The sequence below is a fragment of the Episyrphus balteatus genome, chromosome 2 (genome assembly GCF_945859705.1).
Source record: "Episyrphus balteatus chromosome 2, idEpiBalt1.1, whole genome shotgun sequence".
Taxonomy (NCBI): domain Eukaryota; kingdom Metazoa; phylum Arthropoda; class Insecta; order Diptera; family Syrphidae; genus Episyrphus; species Episyrphus balteatus.
In genome coordinates this window covers 79831511-79858050 of record NC_079135.1, presented here as the reverse complement: position 1 = coordinate 79858050, position 26540 = coordinate 79831511, and the positions used below count along the sequence as shown (strand labels likewise).

The window sequence follows — 26540 nt, the reverse complement described above, 5'->3', positions numbered from 1 at the left end:
TATTCCATTTTTAACGGATTGGCTGCCGATAAATAGCTATAACTCTAGCCTTGGTGGTAGCACCTTTAAGTTTTTGATTAAGGATTAAACATAACAAAACGTAATGAAATTTGGCAAAGTTTAGTGGGCTAACTTTAAAAAGTCAGCTAAGTATTTATTTATTTATATTATATACATTTAAATTTAGTTTTTTAAATCAGTAAATAAATTAGAATTTTTCATATTTTAATTTTTAATATATGTACGTGTCAAGTATTTTTTAATGTTTTCCTTAAATCATTGTTGGCAATGGCAACCGTATACTCTTAAAATTGTCCAACTATTCATGAAAATTGATAAAATGGCTGTAAAAATTGCTGCTATGCTAAAAAAAATTAAGACATATTATAATAACACTGGTCGGCAACGGATATAGAGCAAGAACCAAACCCTACTTTTCGAGAGGAATTTTGTGTGCTGAGTCCGAATCTGAAGTCAAAATTTCACTGGCACGTCACGTTTTTGAAATAATTGAATATTAATAGGTCAAAAACGCGTTTTTTTTGGGTACATTTGACATTGAATTACATCACCGTTAATTTTTTTTTTGTAAAACTACTTATGCAATCTCAAAACGCCATATCAACATGTCCTTAAGGTATTTATATTTTTTCAAAATTATTTTTTTTCTCAAAGATATTGAAAAAAGAAATTTATGATCTTGATTATTTTTTTCAAAGTAATGAATGATTTTTTGAATCAAATTCCATCTTGCGTCTTCTGATTTGGATTTATAAAGAGCAACATATTACGGAAAATATATATTTTTGACTAAACATAAAAAAAACTCAATTAAAAATTAGTTTTTGAAGTTTTTAAGGCTTTCGCGGTTTCTTACAGACATAATTTTTAAAATTCTCGGATTAGCGTTTTTAACAAAAGAAAGTACTTTTGTACTCACCCCGAACGTTTCGCATCAAATTTCATTGAGCGTGGTCACCGGGTGTTAAAAACGCGGCTAATCCGAGAATTTTAAAAATTATGTCTAGTTTTTGAAGCTTTATAGCGAAAATAGTGATGAGTAAAGCTCAAAAACTAGACGTGATAGAAAAAATCTGTAAACAGTTTTGAATTCAGCACACTAAATTCAATCAAAATCACCTTATAAAGTTCTTGCTCCTTACTTTTTTTAGTTTTTTGCCGACCAGTGTAATCAGCCCTATTCTGCTATTCACGTGAATCTCAGATCCGATTCCCACATTTCGATTCACTTTAACTCTACCTTGCCATTATGCTATTCATCGGGTAAACTGCATTATCATCCCTCTATATGACGTCCACGTGAACGTCAACTTAAAAAAAAAAAAAAATGGCGACGAAGTAAATTGAAAGGAAAAAAATTTTTTTTTGTTTGTGTTTATTTGCATCGAAAAAATAAAAACAACCATTACATGTTAAGAAATATTTAAAAATTTATGAAAAGCGGCATATTGCTTAATTTTAACGATGGTGAATTAATTTTTTTCAACCAAAAGTGACAGATCCGCAACATTTTTTATGCGGATTGCAAATGTATGGAGAAAGTTACCTAATTCACGTGAATAGTGGAATACCGAACAACTTTACCGATTTGACCGACGCACGTGAGTGTGGATTCCCCCCGATGAAAAGCAGAATGGCAATTGGTGAATATATTCCCCCCGATGGATAGCAGAATAGGGCTGAATAGCTCTAAAAGTATATTTTATCACTGAAGCACATTTCGCACCCAATTAGACATTTTAAAATTTTTTATTGTTGTTTTTTCCATTTAAACCTTAACATCCAAATCGAAATTATTTCACCTCTTGTATTTCAATTTGTGTTCCAAAATTCACTAAGTACTTTTTTCGTCAAGCAATGGCACAAGAATTCATACAAAGTACTACTGTAGAGCGAGATTAACCTCAGCCCAGTAAATCTCATTAAATTAAAAACAAAAGGGTAATTAAAACTCAATAGCTACAATTTTATAATTGTTCAAACTATACTGAATGTTTTTTGTTTTATTTTTATTGGATTTACAAACGATCTACAAACGTCTTTTTCGAAACTTAGCTGTTTGTCGTTTAGATCACTCCAGTACGGGGTGACGAATTGTTTTGATATCAACTTAAAACTAAATCATCTATTCTGTCAAAATGTTATCCCTCAATTCTTGTAATGTAAAAAACGATAACAACTTACACCTCCATTAATTAAATTCTCATAGTCATAAAAGCAAGTACATGCGCCACAGCCCGGCATTTTAATATATTTTTTTTTCAATAATTTATTTAAAGTAATAAAAAAAAAGCTTGAAACTCTTAAGAAATTGTTTTCAAGTGCGTCTAACCAAGTGAATCGTCGTATGCCGACAAATGTTTACCTATGTTTTTCCAACCTTTGGAGGAATGTTTTCCTCATCGAAAGACCTTGAGAATAAAAAAAAACACTTGTTTTTATATTTTTTTTTTCTTAAAGCCATTTGACATTCTTTATACATAGTTCATTGAGAATAATATGTTAATCACCCAACGATGACTGTTATTAACCCCCGTATACTTTGATCGAGATCACTCCCAGTTTTCAGTCTAGCAATTATTTATATTACAAGCTTCATTGGTTTTTGCAGGTAATTTTTGTTTGCAAAATTCCACCTTCAGAAAGACTACGAGGCGTACGAGGAGTATTCGAGAGAACATAATATAGAATAAATATAAAATTGCAGCAGGTGGTTGTGATTTTTGTATCTATGTATGTATGTATTGCGAATATTTTTAGGATTAATATAATGTTGGCGTTGTTGTATTGGTATAGAAAAAAATAATAATAATAATAATAATTAGTCTCAAGGTTAACCACTGGAACAAAGCGAAGTTGATTTAACAACTAAGATAAGTAGAAAAAAGCTTTTTGCTGACACAAAATTGTACAGTGTGTTGCAGAAGTCGATGTGGTTTGTTACTTAGAAAATAGCTCCAAACTTTGAAAACATACTTTTGTAGATATTTTTTTCGTTTTTTTGTGTTTTATTTTGCAAAACTGAGAAGATAAGCCGAATAAACTAATTGAAAAGTTTATAGCAGTTTAGAAAAAGATATTTCGAAGACTCAATACATTATTTCACAGATCCTTTCGTTCGATGTCAAACAGTGATAGGAACATGTTGAATTAACATATTCAATATTAGAGTGAAACCTATTTGGTTTCTTAATTAGGGAACCCAATTACATATGTAGGGGAAGTGGGGGAAAGACCGCCCCTTTAGTGTTTAACCGTCTTAAAAACCAATAAAAAGCATCTTTTAATTAAAATAAAGTGTTTATTCATTAATTTTAATGTTTTTCGTCATTAAAAACAAATAAAAAATACTGAACAAAAGATAATACGTTTTGAAAAAACATCTAACAAAAAACGGTCTTGCCCCCATGTCCATGTCCTATCAACTTCTGTTGATAATAAAACCATTTCTATCTTAAAATATGGCATCTTTTTGCAATAATCAAAAACATATGCTATATTTGTATTTGTTCCCAACTTTTATTACAAAAAAGAAAAAGTTAAATCTTTTAAAAATTTTATTTTAAAAAGTACAAATTTCTTTTCACACGAAACGATTTGATGAAAAATCACAAAATTTACTATAACTTTTCTCATACTTACAGACATAATCGATCTTACCAGAAACCATTTATTTTATATTACAAGTCCTGCCAATTTATTTTTTTTTTCATACAACATAGTATAAAAACGGTCTTGATCCCATAGGCGGTCTTGCCCCACTTCCCCTATATGTAAATGAAAACTTTAAACCAAATTTTAAGCTATGTCATTTCAATTTTACGAAATGTATAAGGAACTTGTAACAAAGGGTTTCATTCTATTTTGTGCTATTTTCATTTCTTTCAGTTTTTATTTTCTTAGTTTTTTTTTAACTTAAAATTGTTTACAATTGTTTGCGTTTAACACTTGTGGTGAAGCCAGTGTCTTCGCGGAAATGGAATACTTTAAGTTTAAATTTCTTCCGACATTGTATGCTTCATACCTCGAATTCTATCTAAGAGTAGGTTGCGATCCGTACTGACTTTTGTTTCTGATTTTCTCCGAAATAATACGGTTCTACATGTCTTTCTAAATCAATTATTACATAAATACATGTTGATACGTATGATCATTTTTTTATACAAACAAATATTTCACACTTTTAACAAACAATTTCCTCACTTTTACAAAAGACTGTTTCTTCTTTTTAAAATTTGTTGAAGTTTATTTGTCAAAGTTATCTTCTAAAGCGTCATACACGATAATTTTTTGATCTTATCAAATAAACAGTAGGTAAAAACTTTATAACTAGCTTTTTATTCTGAAAAACATTAAAAAAACATTCTACCCCTCAGCAGAAAATCTGGAAATAAAACAGTTTCGATATTATCATTCCTATCATTTTTATGGTTTTAATGTTGTAGGTACATATGCCATTCTATTATTTTTTTATCTGCATAAACAAAAAAAAAATAATCTGATATTAAAAACTGTCAAAATAAAAGACTGGGCCTACAAAAGTATTTCATGCACTTAACAGTGGGTAAAACTTATAACTCATTTCTATTAAGTCGCGGGTCGTGACCAAAGTATTGAATTTGAAATTTCTATATTCATACCTCAACCCGCCTATTTTTTTGACAAATATTTTTCTTCCATGAAATCGTGTCAAAACTCAAAAAAGTTACTGTTATTACCTATTCTACTGTTTAACTAATTTAACCTGTGTCACTGTTATTTTTTTTTTAGGTTTTTCTTCTTTTCTTTTATTGAGCTCACAAACCGCAATTATGTACCTACCAGTGCCGTGTTTCAATACAAAAAAAAATATCTAATTGAAAAACAATTAAATGGCTACATAGAACTAACTGGAACACGTTCTTAAGCATTAACGTGCTAAAAGCCTAAAAATCGATTTGTCTTGTGTTAGACAATTTGTTGTAAAGTAAAAAAAAAAACGCACCCACACAAAGTCGGGTCTTGCTATAAAGACAACAATGTTTTTTTTTTTACTTTTTAACCCTCGTACCAAATTGGTCAGTTATTATTGAGGTTTAATTTTTGTTTTATTCCCTACCTCACGCTTCAAGCAGCATTTTTTTCGTGATCCAACAGCAAGTAAACTGAGTTAAGACTTTAGGATGAATGATTCAGAATTCAAAACAAAAATTACTCATTCCTTCAGCGAAAATAGATTGAAAGAACACAACCTCATTTGGGTTGATGTTGTTAATGTCGGAGCCCAAACAAAGGCTCTCCATGACGACAGTTTTTTGCCTGTCCATATTTTTTTTTTTTTTTTCAAATTATTATTTGTAATACGTCGTTCCTTTTGTGCTGTGCAGATTGTTTGCACTTCGATTAGAAATTATGTTGAATTCAAGCTGTTGAAAAAAAAAAATTTGTATTTTTCCAACGGTCAATAATCAGCAGAGCATGAAATTAATGTTTATGTTGCAATGGGCAAAACAAAAATATGCATTGCGTTGGACTAGCTCAAAAGAATGCTGTTTGGAATTCTGAGTTTTAATATCTACATGCATACAAAAACTTCATTTTGAACTTCGATGGAAAAGTTATTTATTTGCAAATTTTAAAGAAGAAGTCTTAAATAAATCAGATAATATGATTAACCATTTGGCAAGAAAGATTTTACACCTACAGCAATTCATAGATGACAAAAACTTTACAAATCACATTTAAGTAAATTTTTCAATTTAGAATAAAGACAAAATTATCCAATAACTGTTTTATAAAAAAAAAGTCTACTGGGACTTTCGGTAGACGTTAATGAAATTGATCAAAACAAGGCTTTCATAATCAGTATTCTTTCCTTTTTTAAACGTTAATTTAGACAGGGCTATGTTCAAAATTCTGGCGATGTCAAAATTCTTATCATTTCAAAATTCTGTAATTTTAAATTCTACTTCTCAAATCTCAATATTCTGCTTTCCATAATTATTTTGTTTTACAAAATTCTGAAAACAATAAAAAAGAGCGCGCTTTTTCAACATTTTCCAAATTTTGCTGTTGTTTTTGAATCGGAAATCTATTATGTAAAAAATATTGCATGCGTAGCATATTATAGTTGTTGTTAAAAAAACACATAATATATTGGCCCAGCTCATATTTTTTTTTAAATTCGGAAAAAGTACGTTGAAAGTAATCAGATTCTTCTTCATTTGCCGTAGCTAAGATCTATTTAATAGAGAAAACCACATAATCCACAAACTTTATGATGGTAAAGTTCTGCAACATCCCGAAACTTTAACATATTTGAACTTTAATTAACTTGCTTAATATTTGTTATATTGAAAGTAAACATAAAAGGAATGAAAATATAGTTAATCCTTCCAATAAAATAAAATAATTTATAAAGAATTTTTAGCTCCACCCGAAAAAACTTAACATATACTTGCATAATATCAGAAATAAAAACTAAATTAAGAGATCAAAATATTTCCTGTTTCAGTGTTATTCATAGTAATGAGTAATGACTCTTCAGGACAATTGCAATGTTTTTATTTTTATTTTTTTCTTGTACATATATAAATCCTGACCCTAACAACATTTAAAGCATACAGCATGCCATCTATCAACATGCATACAACACTCCTTTTTTTTTACAAACAGTTCATGGTTGATGCAACACAATATTTGTTGTCGGGACCCCTTCCTTTTACTATGTTGTAACAATTTCTGTTAGGAATTCATATATGAAATTTCAAAAAAATAAAATCCACCTGTGATTTCCCCTAAACTCATCCATGCATAATTTATCTACCATCAACCCATTTATTTTATATGAAGAGGATAGGATATTATTTTTTTTTTTTTTTCTTGAGAAATATAAAAATATTATTCTCCATATTAATTGGACTTACATTTTACCACCGACCGTTGCCGTTGGTTGCATTTTTTTCTACGAAAACTATTTGTGGGAATATCTCTCATGTAATATGATTCATTTTTACCTTACCTTTGTTTATCCAGGTGTTTTGAAATTGATTGGGTGGCTGGTATAGCTGCACCCTATATAGAAAACGTGCATAAGGTTCGATCACATCATACTTAGGGTTACCGTTCATTGATTTCAAATTTATTTTTATCAAATTTTTGATTACTAATATAATATTTTGTAACTTTTGATACCAATGTAACAGGAATCTTTAAAACATTAAAAAATGCAGAAAATTCTCTCAGAAATTAAAAAAAAAAACATTCCAAATCATTTTTTGACATATTTGAGAAAAAAATCACTTAGTCCCAGTTTATTCACTCTCCATCATATTTAAAGTAGCCATTAAATTAAAAATCTGTCGCAATCAAATTTTAAAATTTCTTGTTGTTAATGGAGATTTTAAATTAAATGGAGTGTGAATAAATTGGGCCTTAAACAATTATTGAACTTTAATGTTGTCAGTTCTTAATTCAATATCTTCATTTTTTTTTTTTTCAAAGTAAAAGAATAAAAAATGACTATGAGTTAAAATATAAAAATAACCGTCAGGCTTTCGAAATATGGTAACCCCAATAATAACACAGAAAAGTGTGTTATGAATTTAAAATAATCTATTTAGTTCGATGACAGTTCAGAAACTAAATATGGCAAATTTAATTTAATTCCTTTCTAACTTATAACAAATTTTTGATAAAACATACATAAATAAATTGCCACTCTGACTGCAGAGGATTGTAACAAACCCATTGTCAAAGTCGTTGAACTATTTTATTTGACATCTTACCAAAAGGTTTTTATAGGTTATACACGTTCAGATGTTATGTTAATCATGTTTTTTTTTTTTTTTTTTCGTTTATTTTTTTTTTTTTTTATTTTCATTCCTCATTCATAAACAGGAAGTAAGACTAAATGTTTACTTTTTTTGGAAGAAGTATTGCGAAATATTGTAAACGCTTCGCATGCGACATTTAAATGACTCATGTCGGTTTTATTTTTGCAAAGATAAAGGTATGGAAAATGCTTTTGATATTTTTTGTTTTGGTTTTGTTTATGGACATATAAAAGTGTAACCATGACAATAGGTAAACAATCAATGTCTTCTTTATGTAGAACACGAGGAGAAGATAAAAATACACAAGTAAATGAGGAATTGCAAATTGCAATGTTCCATTTATGTGTATGTATTTGGGTACCCTATATTCTTAGTTATAATATAAAGATAGAGGTTCCATGGTTTTAGTAGCCAAACACACGCGATTTTCAATTTGACTATCCGACTTTTTTGTAAGGTGTTACCCTTATTGATGGGGAATTTGTTCAAAGAAAAAGTTAAAGTAATTTAATTTCTTTTAAAATAATTATTTTACTTAGCTTCGCGTTGGTGGGAAGAGTTTTTGTAACTGTAAATGGGTTGTAAGGAATTCAAAAAAATATAATTAACACACCGAGAATAGCCATTCAAACATTACAGAAAATTAAATCACTTACATTGTAAATTCTTGCAGAAGATGTGAGCACATATTCATTCTTGATCCGTTGAATTTTTGTTTTTTTTTTTCAAATGAAGGAAAATTGTGCATTTATGCATTTATCACTAAATCTCAACCAATTGGGTGGAGAAAAATAGTTTTCTTCTAGTTGATTTCTTAGGTAATCGAGAAAAGGTTAAACTGAAATTGGTATACTGCAGCTATGGTAGACAATTTTCCTCAATTGATCAACGGGTTTGATTTTAGTAAAATTTTCCCATATCTTTCTTTGGAAACGGTATGAATTTCTTTTATCTTTTTTTTAATTAATCATTGCGATTTGTAGTTTTTTTTAAATCTTTCATGATTTAAAAGCTTCCCAGTTCAATTTTATTTATTTTTTCCCCTTTGACTTTGATTAAAAAATCTTTTTTTTAAAGTACTATTTTCTAAAGTGTTTTGATATTTTATTATTGAAAATGAATACTCATAAAATAGTTAAATCGACCCCTTCCCGCAAAATAATCTTAAGCGCCAAATTAAATTTTAAATTAAGGACAACATTTAAATGTATTTTTCCAACAGTAGGAACAAATAAGATATAACTTTTTTTGTGTTAATGTAATCAACAATTGTTCAAAAATATATTTACATCAAAATTGTATCCAACAAGTCTAAAAACAAAGACATCGTAAGTGCCCATGTCGCTTACGATAATTTGACGGGAAGGGCTCGAAATACTCATTCACATCTGTTTTTCAAAATTCCATTTTGAAAAGCAAAGTTTTGGGTTTTCAGAGTTATTAAATACCTCAGTAATTCTGCAAAGCCAATTATTTTGCTTTTAAAAATTTGGTTAATATTTCTGGATTTGAAAATTCAAATTTCCCAAATTCTGTATCTTTACTTTTCTGAAGATCGAGTGTGCAACATTCTGAAAATAAGAAACTACGTAACTTATTTTGTTAAAATTATATAACCCGATTATGTTTTCTAGGTAGGTAGTGTGGATTTAGCTCTTTCAAATAAATGTTTGATCGTTTGATTAAAACCGGCAATAATGTGTCTAGTGTGCGCACTTACTCCAAACCGCCTAAACTATCGGCCGATAAAAACTTTTTGGCGTGCAGGAGCTCTAAAGGAAAATTTGACGTAAAAATCAGTAACTAAGTTTGTCCTTGAAAAAAAAAACTTTGATTCCACCTCGATATCTTTGTGGGTTGACCTTAGATGTGAAAAATGTTCTTAAGAAATTGACACGAAAACAATTTTTGACACTGAAATTTATAAAATGCACCAATGTGTGACGTAACGCATACATTAAATAGTTAATAATTTACAAATTTCTACCGAAACATTACTCATCGTTATCTTTTTTTAACGCATCTATTAAAATGTTGATCTTTTTTACAACTTTTGTAGGTACAATCATCATTTCCGGTATTCATCAAATATTTTTCGTCAATTTCTTTCCATATCAGATTGTTTGCCTGTTTATTTTTTGTTTCTAAAAACAAAAATATTCCAAGAAATTTCAAACAAACTTAATATTCATGTAAAAACTCATAGCGGCTTCCAAAATTGAAATGACAATTTCAATTTCTTTTACCTCCGCATAGCAAACACATCACCTTTTCTATTGATTCACTTCTCTGATAACATGACACATCCAACTACAAAGCTATAAATACTCTTATCAATCAAAATTAATTTATACAGCTTAAGAGAGATTTTCTCCAAAGTCTGACAAATGATCTGATTTAATTGTACATATACTCGACTCGTATATATTCAAATTTGTTGAATTTTCAATAAAAACTCCACCCATATACATTTTTGTATCTTTTTTTTTTGTAATATTTATGTAAATAATGAATTTGTATTATAGGTATAAGTAACGTCAATGTACTTTTCGATGAGTCATTTCTGATAAAGAAAAACTTGTCACATTTCTGAGCTGAGCTTTGCATATCGCACAAACACACTTAACCCTATAAGCAAGACCCAACAAACTGGGAAGTGTAAAACCTTCTATCAATTTAAATGACTTCTATCATGTTGCAGCACAGCACACAGAGTGCATGCATTTACGATAAACTGCGCATAAGATTACCTCATTCCATCAGAAAGGTGCTTTGCCTTGTGTTTGGCCCACGAGAATCTGAAGTCTGAACTCTAAACAACAAATTCGTTCTGAATGACTGTGACGGATAAGTTTCAAGCGGGGGCGTACATGTCCTGCAGCTACCAGGCATATTTTAATGTGCTTGCTTAACACAATCTTGAATACTAATTAGTGGGTAGTATAGAATGTTATTTATTTCAGTTTAATCGCATAAGAATGTTGAGCTCAGCTACTTACCAGTACTTATTTTTCTTTAGAAGTTATTTTGATTGACTTACATGAAGTTTAAGGCGGTTTTAAATGCGCGAGAAAAATTATAAATAGGTGTTTTGATAAATATTGCCTGAGAATTTCTATAAAATTGACGCCGTTTTTCAAACATCAATAGTTTAATGGTTAAAAATAATTTGTTTTGCATCAAGCAGGCGCCTTTTACAATACCAAATTTTAAGAATGAGGTTCTGGCTGATTTTTTACAGATCATTTATATATTTTTATTATGATCAGCCGGTTTCTAAGGCCTGCGACTGAGTTTAAAATATGACTATGATAATGGCCTGTTGGCTTCTGAAGTAAAAACAGTTTACTTTTGTAGTACTCCAGTCAAAGCGTCATTTGACCTTGCGATGAGAGGCACTGTCTGTTTTTATTTCATGGATCGATGGGGGTATATTTAAAAGGCTTAAACCCAATTTCTCACCACCTGATCATTCTTTTTAGCGGAGTTATTCACAAAAATGCATTTTTTGGGATATTTTACTTCTAAGCTAATATCTTTGCTCCAGATTGTCGTAGACCAAAAAATGAACATACATTCTCTTCCTTATAATATTTTCTATCGTTGTATGTAATTTCATTGTATTTGAGTGAGTAAATATAAAATGGCAGCCATTTAAAGTCAAATTCTTGTTGTTAAAAAACACATTTTTGTCATTATTTCGAAAAAAGCTTATATCATGATTGACATTTTTCTAAATTTTTAGCCAATACTCGCACCGTTTGCAAAAAAATAAGGCAAGAGTTTGCTAAACAAAAAAACGACTTTGACTTAATATTACTTATTTTTTATTTGTTTCAACAGAAAGATTGTGCACTAAATTGATAGAAAATGTTGTAACGAACAATTCATTGCTTTATTTTTTGCCGTAGGACATTCTGAAGTCGAGTTATTCCCAAAAAACGATATTTTTGGGTGTTTTCGCACCGGTTTTGCATGCGTTCATTTATCAATAGCTCGGCCATCTTTGGTGATAAAGAGCTCATTTTTTCTTTAAAATGCAGGTCATGAACAGGGCTACAAAATAGGTTAGAAAAATGTCAATCATGATATAAGCTTTTTTCGAAATAATGACAAAAATGTGTTTTTTAACAACAAGAATTTGACTTTAAATGGCTGCCATTTTATATTTACTCACTCAAATACAATGAAATTACATACAACGATAGAAAATATTATAAGGAAGAGAATGTATGTTCATTTTTTGGTCTACGACAATCTGGAGCAAAGATATTAGCTTAGAAGTAAAATATCCCAAAAAATGCATTTTTGTGAATAACTCCGCTAAAAAGAATGATCAGGTGGTGAGAAATTGGGTTTAAGCCTTTTAAATATACCCCCATCGATCCATGAAATAAAAACAGACAGTGCCTCTCTGCGCAAGGTGAGGCCCTTTTTTCCGACGCTTTGACTGGAGTATAGTTACTTTTGAAGAAAAATATTGCACTGTATTTTTTTTAAATGAACCACACAACTTTCCTAGGTAGTTGAAAGACCTTTGCTTTCATGGTTGCAGTTTAATTTTTTCAACCTGCACCTTCCAGTTCAACTTGCTGATATGGAATTTTGAGATAAGTTATTGAATGTCCTAATAAAGATATACATAACATAACTTTAAGCCTATTAGCATCCATTCCGAAGTTGATTTCTTATTTGACTAGACTATTCCTTTAATTGACGAGTGTTGCCAACGTAAAATTTAGTTTGGAGACTTATGAGACAGTTTCTCAAAAACTTAAAGTGATATTCCTTCTATTTGTGATTCCAAATTCAGATTCAGGACCCTAAAAATTTATTAAACTTATATGCAAACAATTGGGAAAGCCAAAAAAGTTCTATTCCCTAAACATGTGTTATTATTTTATAGATTCTATATGAAAGTAGAAGTGTCCAAAGAAAGAATAAAATGAAACAAAAAAAACATACCCCTATATTGCCAACCAAGCAACTTGCCATAAATAAAGTTCTTTACGAAACTGATTTACGAAATCCAAAGAATTGAGGGACACTAACAACAGTGTGTGACATAATTTTGTATTGATTTTCAGCAAATCGATTGCTTGCTAATTCAAGACTAAATCTACACACGTTTTTAAAAAACTTAATGGCTGGTATACCTATATAAATTATAAACTTGGATACTTGAAGTTCCTTCTAGACACAATAAAAAAAAAAGACTATCAATGTCTAAATAGATAGTTGCAAGTTTAAATGTTTGACAATTTATTATTATTTCTATTGCATAATAAGAATTTTTAAACAAACCAGTTATCATTTTTTTCGTCTGAAAATAACAAATAAAAAAACAAAACATTAAAAATAAAAGAAAGACTTTCTTGCAGAATAAAACATGATATGCGACGAGTGGAAGAATTGTGTTCTCAAGTTCCGGTACACATATCACACCACGCCATTTAACAGTGGGACAAAACGTAAAATAAATTGAATTTAATAAACGACTATTAACTCTTATACATGTTATGTTTGCACTTCAGTTCAGTTTGTGTTTTCGGTTTTAGCTTTAAACATCTATAACCAAGACATAAAATGTTGGAAACCTAACGCTATTACCAAAAGAAATCAAAAATAATTTCAAAGCAGGTAAAATTGGAGGGAATGATTAACGCGAGCGGCCCAAAAACTGAATTTCAGGATTTTAGTTAATTTTTCTCTTCTTAACTAACAAAAATAAAGCGTTTAACCCCCACATTAACATTCAAAAATTTGAGTTGATTATCTAAAAGTTTTTACTCTCTTAAAGTAACAAATCTACTCAAAAAACTACATTAAAATCGTTGGAGTCGAATCTGATTGGAAATAACATAACTTTTTTTCAGCAGAAGTCCCATTTCTGTGACTCGTACCATACAAAACAGATTCTGAAGACTTCTGGATACTTGTCAAAGCTTCCGGACGCCCACAAGATTTTAAACGTAAAATTAATTAAACTCGTTAAAATTTTTGTTAATTATTTATTTTGATTCATTCACCTTTATAAATTCTACCCCACTGTAAATTACACAGAAAAATCTCAATGAAACGGTTACACGAAGAAGGTAGGTGCATGCATATAAACATATAGATAATGTACGAGCAAAGCAGTTAAGTTAAGGCAATGCCAACAATTGCTCATGTCTGCAAATAATGTCAAAACAAAAAACCAGTTATTATAAAAAAAAAATAAAAAAACAGTCATGCAAACCACATGGAACCAGTTAAAATGGTAACGACTTTAAATTGTTGGGAATTTTTAGTTTTTTATGTTTTTTTTTTTTTTCATTGAATTTTTTTTCACACTCTTTATCAAAGTTCTAGATTTAAATTGGCAAATCTTTGGAAAGTTTTCTTAGCTGTCTGGATGCTGTAGTGACATACTTTGAGAACATTGTCATAATTTTTGTTTATAACCAATTTAAAGATTATGTCCTGGGAGGTGTGACGCATAGATAACACGTGCTTTTACAACTTCAATATTAATTCACCGATTTCAACCGGTAAGCGGAGGTTAAGTATCCTTTAATTTTCATGACTTTTGATTTACATTAGACTTGAATCATAATTATAAGTACATTCAAATCCATTTTCATATCAGAAAAACATTTCGACTTAAACGAAAATGTGAGTGTTGAAAATTGCATCTCGTATCAAGTCCGATCACAGTTATGAAACCATTTTCTCAAGTCCTTAATGTTTCAAACAACTTTTTACGGTTGTCTGTATCTCATAAGTTTTTGTAAGAAACCAGATATTACTCCAAAATTTGTATGCGACACCTAGTGGTATTGAAACTCTACATAATCTTGACCAGCTATAAGGCAGTCTAAATCTTAAAGTCCTCTGCCAACAATTATGCCATCAGAAATAAGCCTACTATGACAATCGTCATCAGAACGCATGGTGAAGTAACAACTAGAGAAGATAAATCAAAGCGAAGCGCTTTTGGACCCTGACTTTTTGGACAAATTCAACATTTTAGTACAACGCACCCAAACAATCAGTGAGACCAAGTAATTCAGCGTAAACAATCTCGACAGCGATCCCACAGACAACTTTGAGCTTATAACTCAGGTTGAAATTAAGGACATTCTATAAACCCGACTAACAATTCTTTGCCGCCGGGTACAAAGGGGTTAAGTCACTAAATTGCACTTTCCGGGTTTCGATGAAATAAGAATAATTTCTTTTTTCTCTTTTATTTGGTATCAAAAACATAAATTTAGAACAACTCTTTTCTATAAAAATAAGAGGATCAATGCTCAAAAGTTCATCGATTAGCTCAAACTATCAATTATGACTTAACCCATTTGTACCCGGCGGCAAAGAATTTTGCTTCTATAAAGCTTTACAGGTGCTATAGTTGCTTGTGTAAAGCTTTATAGAAGCAAAATTGTTTGTAAAAATAAATCAAAAGGACCAGATGACATCTCTAACTTTGTCCTGAATACTGCAAAGCAATTATTTTATAAAAATTAAAAATTTGCTTTTAAAAACGAAATGAAGTTTGCATAGTATTTTATCATTTTCGTATAAATGAACAAAGTGAACTCAAATAGTTTGCTAATATTGTATTGAATACATGTTTTGTATTAAATGTATACCAGGAATTCCCTGTAAACAAAATTTGTTTTAATATTTTGCGTTTCTAAAACTCAAATACAGAAACCTTTTCAATATTTTATTTAAATTTGATTACATTTCTAGGAAGAATAACTGACTTCACTTTCAAGTTCGGATTCAATGGTAACAAGAGTATTTGTTTTAACAAGCGTGACAACGTTTAACTGAAAACAGGAAAATTTTATGCATTTAAAAATTCTGCACATAAATCACCCTTAACATGGGATAATAAATACCCAGGATATTTGTTGCATTTTTACGTGAGTTCTTAGGAAAACTTATTTAACCAAGATAAAACAAAAATGAAAAACAAAATAGTAATGCTAAACTATATTTTTGCAAAATTTCGTTTCCATTTAACGGTTGTTTGTTTTATAAAACAAAACAAGGGAGAGAAAAAAAAAAAAAAACAAAAGCGTGTACTTAAAAATTCATCTACCATGCACCATGAACACGTATAATATTTTTGCAATTAACATGTTTCGAGCACCGTAAATCCGCATTGAAAAGTCTTCGATTGAAAAGAGTTGTTCAAATTCCATGGAACTTGACTATACACATTATGACTTTATGGCTACATCATTGGAAACTGACTGAAAATCATTATTGAAGTCGTATAGTCACAACATGAAAAATGGCAAACCAATAATAATAATAAATAATTAAACATGCTACTTGTTTTCAAGTTAAACACGTTCAGTAGGTATATATTTTAAGTGAATTACTCTTCACTTAATAAACTAATTTATGTAAAGTAATGAATTTCAATATGCGTGAAATTAAAAACAAAAAGTGTTAAATAAAAGGGAAACTCTTTTTGAAAGGAAAAATACAACACCCAGTTAGAATGTGTAAACAAGTATTATAGATAAAAAGGCACATGATGAAGTAAGTATAAATCCACCCACCAATAATGCACCTGCTTATCATATAGAATGAATGACCTGATTTTATTGTAGAAAGTAAAGCTTATGCTTAGTTTTTTGTTATCAATGATGTGATATCAGTTACAATATTGGTTGTGACGAAATTAATGATAAGAAAAACACTTGATAAACGCCCATTATTTCCACAAATTCAATTTAGAAAAGCATGTTAAAATGGATTTTTTGTTTAATAAAATTAATAAAAATTAAAGAACAAGATTATAACTTTATCTGCGTCAAAATAAGATTAGGTAGTACGACTTTTGAATATCAAAAAAAGTTATAATCCTATTAATTGTCGCTTACCTATGTATTTTTTGAGAAAGAGAAATATTAACTGAGTTTGTTTAAATTTAATAAGGAAGAATTTAAATTTAAATAAGATCTTGTAAATGAAATTCGTAATTTCGTTGCTTTAAAGTAAAGTAAACGATCGATTTATTTCAAAATTGTAAAAGTGTAACATTTTTAGAGACTTTTTATAGATTTTTTTTTGAAATTCTATACAAAGCAAATATACCAATTAATACAAATTCGGAAACAAAAACGGTTCATAACAAACAACAACATAACATTCTGGTAAAGCTTTGTTAGTTAAAACACCTTTAGTTTAAAAAAAAAATACGTACAATAATTTTTTAGCTACCTATGGACTTTCTTATGAACGCTTTACTCGATGAAGTTTTGCTTAAAAACAATTTTAATATTATTCAAATAGCCGTAATATTAAAGTTCAGTAAAACTTATAGAAAAAATTTGATTTTAATAAATACATTTTTAAGTTTTTGTTCTAACAAGGTCTTTTAAGCAAATTGACATGTTTAGACTATAGAAATCAGGAAAGTAGAACACTTGCAAGGAGAAATTTCAAAATTTCGCACTAAATAACTGAAACCTGAAGAGATATACGATTCATTTTAGTTAACTTTATCATAGTTTTCGTTTCATTCAGGGAAAGAGTATGTTAAAAATATTCAAGTTAAAATTTTGAATAGGTATAATATATTTCAACCTGATGGTTTAATGATCTGCAATTACTGTTTAAGAAGTTTTGTCATCAATTATGTATTAATCCATCAAGCTTCAAATGCAATTGTTATTGTTCGTTCCGTTTGTTCTTACATATTTTAATTGGTCAAAAAAAAAACTTACGTAAGCAACAAATTTTCACTGACGGATACAAAAACATTATGAATTAATCAGACAAAACGGGACCATGAGATCAACAAAAAATGGATTTTCAGAATCAGATATTAGGCGATCTGTTTTCTTTTTACCAATCCTTTATCATGTAATGGGCTTTACAAAGTTTTTAGAATTGGCTTAGCCCGTGATCCAAATTGATGTGTATTTTTTCACTGTCTAATGTGTTGTCATTGATATCCTTTAATTGTGAAGCATCGACTTGCTTCATTTCCAAACTCATTTTTAAGTTTCAATAGAATATACGAAGCTTCCTACTCATGGGAAATAGGACATAATGGTCCCCCTCACGCCAAGAGGGATTCTGAACGAATCTAACATTTACCGATTGCAAACATTAATAGGGATATTATTCTGACTAAACTTTTGGAAATTTTTAAGTTATTGATTATAGTTATTGGAGATTGGCGAATTATTTACAAATGAAGGAAGCAAAGTCAAAAAATTTAAGTTGCGCTTTGCGCATTCATGGTTATGGCTTAAATATAGGTAGCTATGTGGATATGGTTGATTACATTAAAAGATTGATATCTTGAATGGGTCTTTAATTTGGCTATATAAGATTTAAAATTCATGCAGACCCTAGTAGAGTTTTCAAGTGTATTTTGAGGTCAAAAGGCAACAATTAAACGTTTTCAACTCAACTTTTTCGTATCGTGAAAGAAAAATCAAATTAAGTTTCAAATTAACCCTGGAAGGTTATGCTTATTTAACGCACACTTATGTTATCCTTCGTCGAATCGTCTTATAACCTACGCACTACCCGAACTATCTTGAATTTTATTCTGGAATTAAAACCTTTCAACATCTTTCCTAAACAAAAACTAAGAAGAAATTTCAACAACATCTATGTTAAAAATCGTCTTTAGCGAGTTTAAAAAACAGTTTTTTTTTTTACTGATGCCCTTTCCAGTCATAAAAGTCTCATTTTAATCGATGCCAGTTTGTTTATGGTCATTTTTGGTTATTCTTTTGGCAAACATTAAATTTAGGAATTGTATTATGACTCCTCTTCTAAAATATTTACTTACATTGTTTGTACATTTATTAATACCTAGTACCTGGGTGACCGAGCTTTGCTCGGTATCTTTAAATGTTATAACTTTCAGTGAAAAAAGTCAAATGCAAACAGAAATTTTTTGGAGTGGGTTTGAGTTTGCAGTGACCAGTTTTTTCGCGGGTTACAAAGCACCACATTCCCACTTTATAATCCAGTTTATTTACGTTTGAGTATACATACAATGGATAGAAGGGTTACAGGAATCTGCATTATCTTTTTTTCAAGTTTAGCCTTGTCGGCAAAGCTTAGTATGAAGAAATACAATTTTTTATCCCCCTCTCTGTTTTATTCTGCATCAGTGGATGCTTTACTTCTTTCTTTTTTTACTTACATATATCTTATGAGATTGTCATTAGGTCATTGGTGTGGCTTGTTGTGAGATCTTTAATTCTTAAACGTTAACAATAGCCGCATTAAAACAAAACAAAAAAAGACGTAAAACAAAAATAATGTGATACCTAATTAACAAATTACTTAAAAGTTTCAATACATGATCAAAAAAGTCAAGATCTAAAGAATGTTGTTTAGTTATTGTAAAAGAACAATGCTTAAAAAAAGGAACCATCCCTAAAATCGTTGAATCTGTCTTCGCGAAAGAAACTAATAAATGAGAAAATACTTCTAAAATGTTGTATATTTGCCTAGAGGAAAAACCCCTTAAAATTTCATCGAAATCTTTAAGGCAATTACCAAAAAACTTACTATATGTGAGAAAAATAGGCGTGGCTGTGGGCGGTTATTTCTAAAAGTACTTCCAAAATATTTTATTCACCTAGAGGGCCAAACCCTCAATATTTCACCGAATTCTTTAAAGTTGCTAACAAAAAAATTGATATGATTGAAAAGTGGGCATGGCAGTGGGCGGATTTGCCAAAAGTACTTCCAAGACTTTTTACTCGCTTAGATGAACAAACCCTGAAAATTTCATCGAAATCTTTAGAGCCGTTTGCGAGATTCCAATTTTATATAAATATAATATAAATATTAGGGTGGGTCAAAAAAAATGAAAATTCGTGTTTTTGATTTGGTACTTCGAAAACTCGATTGCTAGACACCTCTAGAATATACTCACCAAATATGAGCTCTTTATCTTAATGGGAAGGTCCTCCGCTTTTCAATTTTCCATTTTTACATCAAGCTTCTACTAAAAAAAAAATATTTTTTTTATTAATTGAATTTTTAGCCAATTTTTTTTACATATTCTTGTAGAAAATTGAACGCTTTACAAATAAGGTTAAATACACTTTTTTGAATTATCTAACCGTTTAGTAGATATTTGAGGTCCAAAAATTGAGAAAATCTTTACAAATTCGTTTTTTGTTCTTAATTTTGTAACAAATTGAAAAATTATAATAATCAAACGCGTATGACATATTCTTGTAGGAAACAGATTTCTCTACAAAAAAGATCTTATTAACTTTTTTTTATTAATCTAACCATTTGAAAGATATTCGACGTCAAAGTTAAACAAAAATATAAAAACTTTTTTTACTTTTCAAAATTTTCTAATTCACTGAAAAGTCATTATTTTTAAATTAGTAAGATGGATTATTGTAAGGGCTTAAATGTTCTACAAAAAAAGTCCTTGGCCTCAAATTGGTTGTTTTAACCGTTTAGAAGATATTCGCATCCAAGTCGCAATGCATAGGGACCATAAGAAAACTATTGAAATCAGTGGGCATTGGTTTGGATGCGAATATCTTCTAAACGGTTAAAGCAACCAATTTGATGCCAAGGACTTTTTTGTAGAACATTTAAGCCCCTACAATAATCCATCTTACTTATTTAATAATAATGACTTTTCAGTGAATTAGAAAATTTTGAAAAGTAAAAAAAGTTTTTATATTTTTGTTTTACTTTGACCTCGAATATCTTTTAAATGGTTAGATTAATAAAAAAAAGTTAATAAGACCTTTTTTGTGGAGCAATCTGTTTCCTACAAGAATATGTCATGCGCGTTTGATTATTATAATTTTTCAATTTGTTACAAAATTAAGAACAAAAAACGAATTTTTAAAGATTTTCTCGATTTTTGGACCTCAAATATCTACTAAACGGTTAGATGATTCAAAAAAGTGTATTTAACCTTTTTTGTAGAGCGTTCAATTTTCTACAAGAATATGTAAAAAAAATTGGCTAAAAATTCAATTAATAAAAAAAATATTTTTTTTAGTAGAAGCTTGATGTAAAAATGGAAAATTGAAAAGCGAAGGACCTTCCCATTAAGATAAAGAGCTCATATTTGGTGAGTATATTCTAGAGGTGTCTAGCAATCGAGTTTTCGACGTACCAAATCAAAAAAACGAATTTCGATTTTTTTTAACCCACCCTAATATATAATAAACAATTTTAGCTCGTTTAAAGTTATAAGATTTTATCAAAAAGGTTTCTATCAATCTGAAAAGAATCCTTTTTTCCTTTCTGAAAGTCGATAATGGTAATTTTTAATAAGGCCAAATCAAGGGTGACCTCAATAAAATGCAATTTATCGATAAATACCTAGAAATTGCATTTTTTTTTTAACTCGAGGACTTATGTTAATCGCTTAAGGTGTGGTTAATTTTCTGCTGCTACTTTGTTCCTTGCATTGAATTAGAAATCCCAAGGTTCTTTGATGAGTTGCTGAGGCCAATGCATTAACCATTTGAATGTGTAGATTATTTATTCTTCTGTGAATCGGGACTATATGAGAAGACGTTTTTTAAAAAGTGATTAAAAAAATAAACTTCAGCCATAGAATTGTGTATGAATGAGAGTCTTTTTATTAAACTTTGAACTAAATGATAAAAATCCATAAAAATCCATAAAGTTTCAGAAAGTAGTCTTACGTAAGAAAATAAACACTAGCTAGTTATGTATTTTTCCAACTCATAATTACAAAAATTTCAAACAAAACAAAACTTACCTTGCCAACAGCTTTTTTATAACGTCTAGTTGCTTCATGAATTAAATCCTTTACCAGCAAGTCACCACTTCCACATGGTACAACGATGCGCACCGAACCAAAACAAACCGTAACCTTCATTTTATTATGTATCTACTTGGTTTTCAATAAATTTTGTGAGAGAACACCAAAAAAAAACTGACTTAATTTTTCAACTTGTACAAAAAAAAAATACAAACAAGCACTTTTAATTTTATTTAAATTTTATTCCTTTATAAAAAAGTTATGAATCTAATCCATTAGCAACATGTTTATAGAGAAAAAAAAATACACATAGATCATTCAAGAACATTGCACCGCAATGTTGATAAAGATTAAGGACGAAGCAACCAAACACGCAGAAATTATGTAAAAAAAAACAAGGACCCACTTGACAGATGTCCGTTTGAAAAAAATCCTAAAATAGGGTGCGCGACAGAGATAGAGTAAAGGGGAACTACAGGAAGGAACTATTCAAACTGAACGAGCCAACAGAGCGAGTAGTAGTAGATCAATTAAATTTCCTTTGTTTATGCAGCACCTTGTGTTCCGGACGACCGTTGTTATGCTAGCAACATAGAAAAAAAAAAACCCAGCAAGTAGAGTAGATTTTATGTTCACAACAACAACAAAAATAATAAATGCACTCAGAGAGATGAACGTTGGGTTTTTTTTTTATTGAGAAACTTTGTTTTTCTATATTTTACAGGATATATGCAATAGAAACATGTTTAAAATACACAAACACATATAATTCAATTCTTTCTTTCGTTTAGTAAGAAAAATACCGACACAAAAATGAATCACACAAACAAGTAAAAAAATGTTTTAACTTGCTTTGTTGTTTTTTTGTTTTATCTTTTTTTTTTTCTGTTGAAGTGCTTTGGCCGGGTGCTGCGCTGCTGGAACTGCTTCCGAAATGTGTTGTTGAAAAAATTCCTCAGGTGTTGATGATGATGGTTGAGATGGTAGATGAGACGAGTGATCGTAGTAGTTTCAATTTAAAACTTTGTTTTATTGCACTTTTTTGCCACAAAATAGTGGCAAATGTTTAACAAAGTTACTCGTATCGAATTGTTATGCACATTTTTTTCGTTGTTTGGTTTGTTGTTGTGCAATAAATACAATTATAATGTAATTGAAAGAAGAGTTTTGAATTAAAATAAAAACAGGTAATGTACGCGCAACACACACCGATTTGATTACACACGCGTTCTCGTCAACAACTCGTTTACATTTGAAATTGAAATTTTTTCATACAAAACGAATTCAACTCTCACACACACATATAAAGTAAATGAAAAACCACCTTTCGTTGAAGGGGAAACCTGTATTGAATGACAGAGGGGAAGTTGTATTTTTTTTTTGAAAACAAGTTTTGTTTATTTAACGATAGTTGGTTGTTCGTTCAGTTTTAAAAAGTAACTGGACTGGGATGGCATTTTATTTAACTGATGGGGCTTTGTTGGGATTTGTTTTAATTTTTAATTTGCAAATGGGATTTATTTGGTGAAGTAGCTGGATTGGAAATTAAATGATGCTCATGAAACGTGCAAGGTAGAGATATCTATTTTGCGATGTGGTAAGGTTTAAGGCTTAACTACGTAGGGTAGATGTACCAATACCCGAACAGTTAACGGAAATTCAAAAGTTAAAAAGCTGCAAAAAATTATTTATTGGAGAAAAAAAGTTAAAATATTTTTTTTACGAAAGGTGTAAGAATAGGTATTACAAGACTGTTGTATCTTGTATGTCAAACAAAAATGTCTCGCTTAATCAGCGATATATTAAAAAAAATGATTTGAGGTTTTCCATTGTTAAAAAATCAATTTATTTTTTAGTCTAATTGAAAATAATTGAAAATTTTCTCAAAAACTATAGAAGGCATAGGAGCTACATATATGGTTCCTTATCAGTGCGTCAATTGATTTGAAAAAAAAAAACTAGAAATATCCCTACTAGCAATTTTGCTTCTATAATGCTTTACAGAAGTAACAGTAGCTTCTGTAAAGCTTTATAGAACCAAAATTGTTTGTCGGGATGAGCGTAAATTTTCAAACAGTTAAACAGTGATCTAGGGTCGAATCACGGCATACGTCCGTTAACGTATGGCCACTCTATCTTCTACTTTTTCAAAAGCGTTAACGTATGATAGTAATCGTGTGCCGTGAAAAATATTATTTTAAATTATTTCTTCACATATTTTAAAAAATTATATCCGGAAGAATACATTTAAGAAATGCCCCAGATTTTCACACAATTTTTCTAGTATGTGATCACATCACATCAAAGGCTAGATTTGAGGCCATTTTTAGAAGTGACTTAGTCCACTTTCATAATTAAGGGCACATATAGTACCTATATCGCAAGTAAAAATGATTTAGGGTTTTCCATTGTTAAAAAATCAATTTATTTTTTAGTCTGATTGAAAATAATTGAAAAATTTCTCAAAAACTAGAAGGCATAGGAGCTATGGAGTTTTGAATTGAATTTGAAAAAAAAAACTAAAAATATGAGCGTAAATTTTCAAACAGTTAAACCCTACTCTAAATGAATTTAACTCTATTCTGACAAACCTCACAAGTCACTAGAACGTCACAAGGTGAGCTGCTTTTGATTTTGTGAGGTTTCATAAAAAAAAACTTTTGAATTTGTGATCTAGGGTCAAATCACGGCATACGTCCGTTAACGTATGGCCACTCTATCTTCTACTTTTTCAAAAGCGTTAACGTATGATCGCAATCGTGTGCCGTGACAAATATTATTTTAAATTATTTCTTCACATATTTAAAAAAAATTATATCCGGAACAATACATTTAAGAAATGCCCCAGATTTTCACACAATTTTTCTAGTATATGATCACATCACATATTTGCGTAAAAATAAAAAAAAAGGTTTGCTCATTTGAAGCAAGTTTTTTTTTTGACTCAATTGACTGCAGAAAGATTCGAACACTGAATAGCACGACTGCTTCCTTAATTTTGACTTTCTTTCCTTTAATGAGTAAGTCGCTACCACTCAAATATTTTTGTTTGTTCGATACTCTCTAAATTAAGCCATTGAATAACGCCAGAATTTGTTTTTTAATCCTTTTTTTTCCTAGAATTTTTAATTTATTTAGACTACAGTCACTACAGTCCATATGAAATTTTTTTTCCTCTGTTTTTGTGTGGGTTATTTTTCGTCCGCTTTGTTGTGACTGATAAAAAATTAAGAGTTGGAAATGTATGTGTGAATCTCCCTACTAAAGCTATGATTACACGGTCAACGAAATGGGTCAACGCGTTGACTCTCTGACGTAAAAATGACGTCACAATCTGTCCCAAGAGTGTCACGTCGTGTGATCGTCAACGAAAACTGCTGTCATTGCATTGACGGGTACGATGACACTCGCGTTGACACACATTTTTGGGTCAACGCATTGACTATTTTCGATGACCGTGTAATCTCTCTGTCATTGCCATTAGGACGCGTTGACAGGTTTTTAGGACTGGGTGTCATCGCAATGACCCTGTCCCAGCGTTGACGCGGCAGAATTTAATACCGTGTCATCGTTTCAGATTGACATTGTTTTTTGTATAGAAATGTGATGAAAGTTGGATGGGGAAAATATTTTGTAGGGTGATTTTTTGAATGGAGTACCGTTTTGGAGGGAGGGCGGTTCTCATTTCACCTTTTTGTTATTTTTTTTACAAAAAAAAACTTTTCGGTATGGCCATGGCATCCATGTTGGATGCAAAAATTTTTTTTTTGCAAAAAACCAAAAACCATTTGTATATTCCAAACTACATTTTAAGACCATAACCATTAACATTGGGTGCGGCGTTCCTATTCTATAAGCGTTTGAAGGTGGCCATATCGATTTTTATTCGATTTTTTTTAAATCAAATGTCGAAACTTTTTTAATTTTTTTTTCTAATTTTTCGACAAAACTTTGGTAATTTTACATTTCTATTCTTTCAACAATCTTATCAGCAATCGTTTAAGACTTTCATCTTAAAAGTGCATTGCGTATATCTCGAAATTTTTACATTTAAATGCAACCATGTCAAACTAATTTTTGTTTAATTTTTCTATGAGAATTTTTTTCAAATCTCATTTTCTCCGCTTTTTTTTCCAAAATATTTTTGGAAAATTTAAATTTTTGCTTTGTGTCAAACAGTGTAATCAACATAGTTTTGCGAGTCAACGCGTTGACACTGCTAAGTAAACGTCACGTTGACACACCTGCGCGTCAACGTAATTTAGGACAATATTGACGCAATAGTGTCAATCGTGTGATAGTCAATGTTTTAAGCATTGACATTGTGAACGTTGACGGTGAGATGACAGAGAGAATATGGATTTTTTCTTGACGTCAGAGAGTCAACGCGTTGACCGATTTCGTTGACCGTGTAATCATAGCTTAACAATTTTGCTTCTATAATGCTTTACAGGAGCAACAATCGCACCTGTAAAGCTTTATAGAACCAAAATTGTTTGTCGGGCTGCGCACAAAATCGGCCGAAATTCCTAAATAAATTTTGGCTTTGTTTAATTTTTGACATAATTTTTTGTGGCAGCTAAAATTTATACCGATCTGACTACTATATCGCTTTAATTTTTTTCCCTTTAATTGTAATAGATACAAAATTCAAACGCATTGGAACCTGCAAATAATCAAATTTAAGGTTGACGTTAATAATATCTGAAATTCAACGGCATTTCTATGGTATTTCAAACTAACTAGAAAACTATGCTTAAAGTCTAGATTTTTGTCTCAAAAACAAATAGGGGTGTATTCAGTATCCGGTGCAACAAAAAGGTGTAAAATTGCTAAATTTTATTTTTCTACTACTACAACTACAAAAGACAAATTTTGCACCATTGTGTTTTATTTTTGCAATAGGGTTAGGGTATAGCAAAAGTGTAAAAGAATTTTAGTCTGTATATTTG

General features: G+C 30.1%; 1 protein-coding gene across 3 annotated transcripts in view; it reads right to left on the bottom strand.

The window, feature by feature from the left end:
- LOC129909918 (partitioning defective 3 homolog B) overlaps positions 1-22849 on the bottom strand; it is a 103204-nt gene extending 80355 nt beyond the window's left edge. The window contains exon 1 of one of the 3 annotated variants that reach the window (XM_055987086.1): positions 21586-22849. In XM_055987086.1, coding sequence (XP_055843061.1) covers positions 21586-21705 — 120 coding nt within the window. In that variant the 5' untranslated portion in view covers positions 21706-22849. The remainder of the gene's footprint in view (positions 1-21585) is intronic. The other 2 variants (XM_055987087.1, XM_055987085.1) reach the window with 2 other exon arrangements.
- Positions 22850-26540: the final 3691 nt, after the last annotated feature.